At 38.5% G+C, this 10804-nt stretch overlaps 1 protein-coding gene across 1 annotated transcript; it reads right to left on the bottom strand.

Annotated features, from left to right (window-relative positions):
• Positions 1 to 2460: 2460 nt before the first annotated feature.
• Positions 2461 to 10368, bottom strand: LOC139731874 (mitochondrial amidoxime reducing component 2-like). Its single transcript, XM_071642753.1, has 8 exons — positions 10256 to 10368; positions 9669 to 9928; positions 9082 to 9258; positions 7395 to 7566; positions 5609 to 5749; positions 4801 to 4865; positions 3350 to 3424; positions 2461 to 2611 (listed from the first exon to the last, which is right to left on the bottom strand). The coding sequence occupies exons 1-8, from the start codon at positions 10334 to 10336 to the stop codon at positions 2479 to 2481; spliced, it is 1104 nt and encodes a 367-aa protein (XP_071498854.1). The 5' UTR covers positions 10337 to 10368; the 3' UTR covers positions 2461 to 2478.
• Between the last annotated feature and the right edge of the window lie 436 nt (positions 10369 to 10804).

Genomic DNA, 10804 nt, shown 5'->3' with positions numbered 1-10804 from the left:
AAGATACAAATGGTGATTGACTTGGACCTGCTTTCTATATACATGTAATATGTTTAATTGGACGTAATCACATCCTTATTTCTGTACTGAATACTGGTTCATTAAGCCAAGGTAATGAAATGAAATTCTTCCAAGACCACTGCCTCTCATCCGAGATGCAATTGGTTTTGACTTATTTTTTAAAGGATTTTATTAGAAGTATTATGAATAAGTACAAAGGGAAGCAAGAGGACAAGTGGGATTTGGAGAGATGGGTGCTACAGTAAACTGCGTTGAGGACATTCAGTGTCTTCCGGGGTCCCCAACAGTTCATGGTCATGAGCCAAAAGTGGTCAGTGAAGTAGATTTGACTGGATCTGGTCTCACATGTCTCACATCTTTGCCTATGGTTTCAAGACTCTCAGCCCCGAGTTGAGATGCAAATCTAAGAAATGAAAGGCATGATGTCATCAATAATGCACTGAGATGTTTTTCAGCATATCCTAGTAGTGATTACACAGAAAACAGAAATGTCTTCATTTCAGAAAATTATATTTCAGCAGCAATAAAAAATAGAAGCCTCATGATGTACAATTCAAAAGTGACATATGACTTTTGTAGAGCAGTATAAAACTTGCGTCTCCCTATGAATTGGAAAACCTTGTGCAAGAAGTATAACATAACGAGAATTCTTCAACTGGACAGTGTACAAGTACTTGTATAGTGCTAGTTTTTAGGGATACATGTATACACACAAGAAAAAAAAATTCATGTGTACATGGTTTTAAAAAATCACTAAAAATGCATATCTTTGAAATGGACAGAATAAAGGAAAGAGATACATACATTTCTTTCAGGTAGTCCCTTCTATAAGATATGAACTGCTCACTCTAAAATAACTAGGATGTGCATGTGCTTTCATTTTAAAGAAATACACATTACACATGTATGGAAAATGAACAAGAGTTCCTTTATGGCAGTGGCAGCAAAAAATGTATTAAAGGCAAACATCAATTCCACATTTCATATACATGTACAGTGTATTTTTTTTCTCGTGTCACATCATAATCGACCTTGATTAGCATTTCCAACATGGTATGTATAGTTATACAGTGTAAAGAGTGTACTGACTTGTTCAGTGCCTACGTATGATGCATAGTTTCACTGCTATGAGGCAATGAGTGTAAATTCTCGACCCAAATTGATTCTGGCAGGCATTTTGTGACCTCTGGAGCAGATTGGAGGGTCACTGCATCTCCGTTGGGATTAACACTGGCCTAGGATTCGAACTTTGACCGAGTGATAAATCAGTCAATACCCAGTACAGTGTACATGAAATTTGGAAAAATCTGGTGCACATTCACATGGACATGTACTTTTTACTACTGTATGATTATAACAAGTTGACTTGGTCCAATCTCTATTGTAGTGTTAAAGTTGTGATTGGGAAAAATTTCGTTGTTCATACTTCATGCCTTTTCTGGTATTATATATCCAGAAGACAAATTCAGCACAGTTGTTTAAAGTTACATTGAACACATTGCCTTCAATTATCACAAGTCATTTGCAGATAATAGTTTCATTAAACTTACCAATACAGGCTTGGTCACATATCACTATTAAGCTAATTACATTAAGGCACACGGTACTTACAATATATTGTCTCATTTCTGTATTAAGAGGCAGACTGTATCATTTGTTTTTTTTTTTTTTTAATGCAATTTAAAGCTTGCAGCTACGTGTGTATATACAACACCAATGGCACATGCTATAACTTTCTCTTTTCATGATTTTTGTTTTTGGTTTTGATACATACATATGTGTACATACATGTACTTATAACCGACACCAACTTTTTCAACAATATACAGGGTGAGCTGTAGATACAGATCAGTTTGCGTCAAACTATCCCTGCAACAACAATGCTATTCCAAGCACAGTTATTTCCAAAGGCACAAGACAAATGTTATTTGTATCAGCAACCTAATGTTACATTGCCTTCATAAGCATTCTCACTAAACACTGCATATGAAAAAAGCGCAACATTCTGCATACCTGTGTACAGAATTCTATTACTGTACACGCAATGCCAGTATGTGGCCTACTTGTGACATGTAAAAATGATTTACCAGTATATAGTGTGACTCTGTATCTAAACTATAATGTGTTCAATCAAATCTGTGGAAACCCATGGCTACTATTTCAGTGTTAGTCATTTCAAAGTTCCCTTCAGATACTGTAAATGATAAAGTCACTAATCATCTCACTAGAGACAAAAACAAAGCAATAGAAATAGACCAGACCTGTATTGTGTTGCCATTTTCGACCAAAATACCACAAGTCCAATAAGTTTAATCCATATGGTCCAAGAGCTTATGTGTGAACATATCATCTGGTAAACTTGCTTGAAAATTACAAAATGATTAAGTCATCCCCCCCCCCCAAAAAAAAAAAAAAAAAAAAAAAATAGGAAGACACTGATCACATCAATCTATCACATCAATCCATTGAGGCATAAACGACATCCCCTAGCTTGATGGCCCCAGTCGACTCCACAGCCAGGTTAACTCCAAAGAGTGGGGAAGAGCCGTGCGATTTCTTGTCTGGGCTGTCGGGTGGAGCCATCCTTATCCTATGCAAGTGAACAACATCAAAAAGGGGGAAAAGGCACAATGAACAGTGATGAGAGGTGCCACAGATCACGACTGCATAAACCACAAAACAACCCGATTCGAAAGTAAAAAAGTTTTTAGTGGAATTCATACCATTTTCAAACTGACTTCGACAAATGTAATTTGAGTTTGATGAAATTGCTACAATTCTGTGTTGCCCGATTTATTTAGACATCAACGGCTACCTGAGCATGGGTTGGGCTTGCTAGTTGTTGGAACTGCAGCTAACTATATCTTATTAAGATACTCACAACGATGATGACAACAAACTGTGATGATGAGGACGACAAAAAATAATGATACATAATGAATGTGATGAAAATGATAATGTATATATTCAAATGATAGTCTCCTTTAGAGTTAGCACTTGTCTTTCATTACACACTGTTCAATTATTTCATGCAATGTTTTCTAGTTGAAGCCACTCAATGGCTCATGACTTTCAGTCACAAGAACTGAATATGACCTCGAACATCGTCTTACACTTCACTGTTTAAAGGGAAAAAAATCTATGAGAGAAGAAGCGCATAAAGAAAAAAAAATACATGTCTTGAGCAAAGACACTTTTAGAGTGTACTCATTGATCATGCATTCAAAAAGGTAATATGTAACACTGAAACAATTGATGGTAGAAGTTGTGTCAACCACACGACAAGATCTCTGCCCATAACAGTGCATACTTTGTATAATGTACATACTTCTTGAGTGTGGCCAGTGGGTCCCCATTCTGTATGAATTTTCCTTTGTCCTGGTCCACAGTGGTCAGCATACACCTACGGTGAAGAAGCACATTGTTCAGGACAATTCTTTTACTGGATAACCCTGTCCATCATTACTTTTAAAGAATGAGACCACAAGATTTTATACAAATATAAATCTCTCTCTCATTCATGAAGAGTTTTAAATCACATAAAGATCTTACTGACAAAAATAGTACTTATCGGTGTACATGCATACATGTATGACATCATGGAAATTCAACGATTGCATGAAAACTATAAAATCATATTAGTGAAGTCCAAGGAAAATTGAATGATCCATTGAAAAGGCAGGAATTGTACAGTTCTGGACAAGAGCATCTCTGCCGGATAGGAGATCAGAACAGTCGGTGATGTCCTGTCTTCATAACTTTTGTATTCAGTTTGTCGGAATGACAACATCATCTAGCACACATATGCAACAAACTTTCATTTTTGTTTTGTTGATTTTTTTAACATGTATATTGGACTACCCTGAAACAGACATCAATTCATTGACCACTTCGTAAGCTCTGCCAGCTACATTAATCTCATAAACATACAAAAGTCTTGTGCCATGGAGGTATCTGGTTGGATTGGAAGAATGTTGGCTAATGGCTTCGTGTACCAAGGTTCGTTACACTACATTCATTATCTTCTGATGATTTATTCCCCCGAGTTCCTGTTTTTTCATCCAATCTTGCTTTCAAGTCTATAGACCTTAGATTCACTTTCTTACAATGCAATTATTTTACAATGCTTTTAAGGCAGTAAAAGAATTCATCTTCGCAGTCACTTTAATTCTACAATTGACACATATTTCAGTCCAACACAAAAGCCACAGTCAAAATGGCAAAACTTCTCAAAGTTTAATTTCGAGAACTCTTTGCAAATTTTGCTTGTCTGTTCACACTGGTGGCCAAGCTTCTTAAAGTTTCAGTTCTCAATAAGTTCTTGAAGTTTAGAGTCGCCGGTGTGCATGCACAACAAAAGAGAAAGAGTGCACCGTATACAAGCTAACGACTGTCACATAAACAATACACAAGCGTACATCTCAATGAGTGCATGCTTTGCAGGCACAAAGACAGGAAGAGGACTGCTCACATGACAAAGTTTGTAGAGTTTCAGCTGCAAGCATTGAGCCTGCACAAACTTTGAGAAGATTTGCGAGGGTTCAGGAAATGTCCCTAGTTGAACAGGAAGTTTTGGGAGAAGTTTGTGATCACACTGGCAAGACTGTAAGAACTTATTAAACCTGTTGAGGATAAGCTGATTTTGTTATTACATGCATTTTCAATGGACAACTGCCCGAGTACGCTTGGGACTAGTCTTTAACGGGTCAAACTTCACAAAGTTTTGCCAGTTTGACTGCGGATGCCATCATCCAACAAATCATACTGCTCAATACCTACCTGTCACATTTGTGAGTTATCCTCATCAAGGCACTGTCTCCTATACGCACATACTTCCACTTATCCTGATAGAAGGAAGAAAAGGAAAAGTTTCAATGATTATGGAGAGTTTGCCATTTAATTTGAGAATGTAACCTACAGCTGTGTACATTTACATTTCATTATCTCATTCTTCCACAAAGGCATTTGGGAATGTTACGAAATGGCCAAATCCAAGTAATCTAACACTGACATACATTAGGTTTGGATACCATTGCCAAGATTTTCTTGTGTTCTTTATGAGGTGCATCCCAAATTTTTGATGTCTTCCATGGTGCAAAAAAGTGAGCCTTTTTTCACAGAACTTTAGTATTGTACTTCCTCATGTCTGCAATTCTCGATATCACCAATACCTTGATGCTGTGCGCAGAGCAGCGTTTTAGATGTATTATGGGATAGCTCATGGGACAAACTTGCCCCAGTTTTGCTGCACATGCACTCAGATCACACTCTGTCTTTATCCAGAGGTATTTTTTGTTGAAGATTTCTTCGCTTTCCATCATGTGACCAGCACATTGAAGCCTTGCAGTAGTGAACCATGACTCTAGTGACTGCAAATCAGTAAAACTTAGAAACTCTTATAGCCAAGAAAAAAGGGGGTACTAATGGAAAAGCAGACAAATAACTCCACTGAATCGTATGGGAACTGCGACTCGCGTGAGACAACCTGAAGCGAAGAAGGGCACCGAGGAATCCCACAGTGCATCTGTGATAGAGCTCTTCAGCGTGCGCATTTTCTGCGCATTGGCAAGACCGAGAATTCACTCACCTCTTCATGAGCCGTTTCACACTGCACAACAATGTTCGGTCGGAAGTTGCGGATTGTAACCGGTTCATCAAGATGGGAGTTGAGCTGCTCAAGTGACTTTTCACCCAGGATGTTGACTTGAGATAGATCCTGGTAAACAGCCTGCACATTATTTCACAAAAATATAATAAACTCACTAAAAATAGAGTAGCTCTGATCTAGATATTCGATTTAGATTATGCCATTTCCATTTTAACAAATGCAAAGCATTCAAAATTGCAGACATCTCTGCCATTATGAAAGCTTAACATGCAGTGGAAACAACAACTTTAGTGTAATTCAAATTCATGAAAATTCTTCCGTCGAGGTGTTTTCATTGCAACTGATTGACAAATTGCCCTCCATCGACGTAAATAAGCACTGAATTGATCAGTGTTATAGTAGTAGCCATGATAAAAAATCATGGGCGTACATACTCGAGCAGGATTCGAACCTACGACCTCCTGATCACCGGACAGGCGTCAACGGAAGAATTTTCATGAATTTGAATAACAAAAGCAGTACCCGCTGCATGCTATAAGGATTAGAACCAACACTTGCTGTCGGGCGAAAGCTCGGTGGTCTAGTGGAGATGACGCCTGTCCGGTGATCAGGAGGTCGTAGGTTCGAATCCTGCTCGAGTATGTACGCCCATGATTTTTTATCATGGCTACTACTATAACACTGATCAATTCAGTGCTTATTTACGTCGATGGAGGGCAATTTGTCAATCAGTTGCATTTTTAGTGTACTACAAGATCAAGGTGCTACATAAGTGCTTGCCCAATTGCCTGAGGCAAGTGAGAATCAAAGTCGGGCGAGTTTTTTGGAACAATGAGAAAAAAAAAATGCTTTCCCCAATTGGGTAAGCAAAAAGTTTTGAAGCCATATTCTTTCACTTTTCCCCCTTCTAACCCACAAAGTCAGCCATACAAAAGATATTAACTGTTTAGTAATGCAGCAGGTTAAAAATTCATTTCAGCAACTTTCAAACACTTACGTGAAGAAGCCCCAATGCAATGCCACACCAACACTTGATCGAACCAAGTTTGTTACTCTAATGTGTTTAAGTTTGAATCAATGGGTGCATTCATTCAAATGAATGTGTTTCGTCACGGAGCTTGTATCTTCATGGTTTTATCAAGCCTTTGAGTGATTTTCTATACCATTTTCTTACATTTTTGGACTTTCTTTTTGGACGAGTAACATCCACGTTCTGCAACAATATAAAAATCTGCTTGTCTGACCGGGCAAGTGTTTAAAAAAAAAAAAAAAAAAAGCTATGTAGCACCCTGAAGATATAAACAAAACATTCATAAAAAGAAAAAGAAAATATTACTTTCAGAGTTAAAAAGAAACCACAAGCACAAGACTAATACAGTTGCAATGTAAACTAAGTCATATTATTTGATGTTGTGTTCCGACCAAACTTGCAGAGAGTGATTGAAATGACAAAATGGGTCAAGCTTTAAAGCCACTATATTTATAACCCTTACTAATTTTGACATATGTTTTACATAATATAGGCGACAAGTGTCCACATCACATGTCAACTCAAGCTGCATCCCCACAGTAGCACAAAGAATTTCACATTTTTCTGATTTCTTAACTTTTTGTAATGCCCTGCAGTCATTATCATAAGATGCCACACCATAACCACAAGGTATATTATGTCTTCATTTCACACTATTAACAAGATTACAACTTCTTTCACCAATAACCTGATGACCCCAAAAATCTGGGCATCTTGGGGTCAGCTTGCCCTCACCCTTTCATGGCTCTTGGCCTTGTGTCCCCACTTGGAGTCGTCAGAGAGCACCTTGCCACCAAGTCTGTCTAGGTGCCGCATCAGCCTGAAGCGAGGTTTACCTAGGTACTGGTTCAGCCACTGACTGGCCTCGGGTCCACAATCCTCCCCCTTCAGTCCAAGTCTGAACACCCTTTTGATGAAAGCAGAGAAGTCAGCATTGGAAATAGCCAGTTATCAGCTCTTCAAAAGAGAATGAAATGAATTGGTATCATTTAACTTTGCACCATCACAAGAAAAACAAAGAGATAAATTGCCTCCTTTACATGTTATATGTCATAATGCACAGTGGGCTCTGCAAGTAGCCTGAAGATTGAATACAGAGACTCCAACTCTCCCGCTTTCAATGGGAGATCTCCCGCCGAAAACCCATTTTTGCAAAATCTCCCGTTCTCCCACTTGAGATTTAATTTCTCCCGCCCTGGCTCTGTGTCTCCCGTTGGAAAGGATTTCTTACTTATTGCCATCGTATGGTGAAAAATAAACCTTAGATAGCACAAGAGGGCATCTAAAACCCTAGAGCCTCCAGGGTCCTTAAGCTGGCCCTGGACCCCGGCCGCAAGGAACTTTGCACTTCGCGCTCGTGATGTGCGCGAAGCGCACATTCAACTTGGAGTCACCCGTTTGCTAGGGGTTTCAGGCGGGAGAATCTCCAGATCAGAAGGTGCTTAGGGTTGAAGTCTCTGTGAATATATGGAGAAGCTACTTTACTTGCTCTGGCAATGTCCAAGAGCCAAGGCAGTTGGTTGATACAACCCTGGTTCATGAAAGATTCACAGCGATCAGTCCCTATCTGAATTGATCAGAGAATTTTCTTCATACCATTGGAAAATTCTGGTACTTTCATTACTTAGTGGTGGAAGCAGTACATATTTTTCCATATTATATGTCTCTTTGTCTATATTTCTATATTTAGACAATGCAAAAGTATTTATTACAAAAACAAACACATATTCTACAAGAACAAAAAGACTTGCCTTTCAAGAGTTTTTGCATCTAAAAACATGCAATCTTTGTTTTGCAGGGAATGATGGTAGAATGGGCAAGAAATTGTGCAGTACAGAATAAATCTTGGGCTTGATAATTCAAGAGTATGCAAAGATTGCGGGGACATACTGTTACTTCCAATGAACTAAAATGCATTGGTACAGAATGTAACAGACTCTACACTCCTTCAGTCACATGATTTTTTAATTTACAGCACTGAGCATAGTATGGAGATGAAATAATTCTCCATCAAATGTAGCACAAATCATATGAACTAAATCTTTGCTGAGACCAAATGTCAAAAGCACTGAACTGATTTCAGTATAACTGGCATGGGAAAACATAAATCATTTCTGTTGCTATTCCTGAAAATGATTAATCATTCAGTATTACATGAAGTCATGTTGAAACTTGTTTCTTCAAATCTTACAAAATATTTATATTTACATGACTATGAAATATTTGGTGATAAATTACATTTTACAATGCCGCAAACATAAACTTGCACCTGAGGATTAGGTTAAAAGAAAATGCACTCTTTTTTTTTACATCTGATATCACAGGTCACCTCTTGCGCTATAATGTCTCATTTCCAGTGAACATTGTGAGGAAAAAAAAGACGTTGTTCAGCTTACAGACCAGAACCCAGTTTACTACTTACCTGACATCACCAATGGCTCCACCCTGCTCTGCCAGAGGTACCTGCAATGTAGGCATCCCTGGGGCGTTGATGAGAAGACTTCTCCTGTCCTCGGAGAGGGTCGGAATGATGAGGGCGATGGAAGGGTATACCCTCTGTGATACTAACCTCCCCTCCTCATCAACAATGATGAAAGACCTGTGGTTTGAAAAATGGAATAGCGGGGACTTTGCTAAAAGTGCATTTTACGTTTGAACTGCCTTTATTTTCTCTTGACATAACTATATTCATACCAAGAGCTGTATCAAAGATGATCGAGTATGGAACAAGCATTAAATCTTGCAGCATCTACACAAATTCAAAATCATTTAGTTTCTATGTCATTGTGACTAAATGTCAATGTTTGATGAAAAATGAGAAATGCAAACTAGTCCACATCCTTTTATTTCATAACCTATTTCAGTGAAGCTTTCATTATTCTGCTGACGTAATTCTACTCTACAACTCTATTAAAGTCACCTAAAATAAAGTGGAGTTGCAGCTAGTATGAATATGAAATTGCGATGCACTTATGTAAAAAACAAACAAAAACATGAGGGGGATCAAACCTGTCCAAGACACCATCACTGCTAATCCCTAGGGAGACACAGTCGGCCTCTGTGACCTCCAGCCCTCGGCACGACTTGATGGGATGCACAAAGATTCGCGAGACCACACCGACTGGGGCATACTGTCGCCGAGAACGACGAAACACGGCATAGTAGAGAAGTCCAAACCCAACCACACCGGCCGCACATGCCGCCAGGCAGCCAAGAATCAAGTTGTTATTGCTTGACTCAGGCATGATGACTCTCTTCAATAGGCAATCCTGTGAAATTCACATAAATTCATTTTTAAAAAGATGAATGTATCAATGTGATAACACTAAAAGAGCCCTCTTTTATCACATTCTTTCAAAGGAAAATACACCATGCAATGAAGAGCTGAGGCCACACTTTTTATTTTTTCTTTACGGTGATGCTCAATATATTTGCACTAGAGTCTATACACTTACAGAAAGACTTCCCTTGAAACAGTAAGGACTACGTGCTTTGATACTTACACGAAACTGAAACCCTGCACAGCTGACAGCTCTCTACCCTCCGATATCTGCCATTTATCACATACAAAATCTGCACCGCATACCCCCCGGTACATTCCAGATCCCGCCGTGTACTAATGTGTGATTTCTCGATCTCCAGATGATCTTTTCCGTGGTACGGTGTCCACCTTGCATGCAGACCGCACCTCCCTGCAGGTTCCGCGGCCGTCTATGGGTGGATCGCTGATCGGAGCGAACATGAGTCGAGTGCAAGAGTGCAGAAAGTATGGCATACCGTGTGTTCCAAAACTCATTAAAACATCTGGGCCTGTCTTATTTAATATAAAGACTTGTGATAGAAATCAATCACAAGTTTTTTTAAATAAATAAATGAATGAATAAATAGATAAATAAATAAATTGATTGATTAAATGTAATTTTTTTTTTAAATCACTGAGGTTTTTCTCTCACTTTTCTCGATTTTCTCCTTTAAAAAGTGGAGCCTGCACAAAGTATTTAAACTTGCGGGGATCTCATTGCTATAAACTTGTGGGAATTTCATTCGGGTAATTCCACCTTCAAATTTAAGTGATTTCAACCTTATTACTAAAAGAGTCTCTTTTTTAATTCTGTGAGTAAAATATGTACCATAATTATCTCAAT

Source organism: Diadema antillarum, unplaced genomic scaffold (assembly GCF_040938485.1).
Source record: "Diadema antillarum isolate AM-2024a unplaced genomic scaffold, OU_Dant_1.0 scf00000023, whole genome shotgun sequence".
NCBI classification, from domain to species: Eukaryota; Metazoa; Echinodermata; class Echinoidea; order Diadematoida; family Diadematidae; genus Diadema; species Diadema antillarum.
This window is presented reverse-complemented; position numbering and strand designations above follow the sequence as displayed.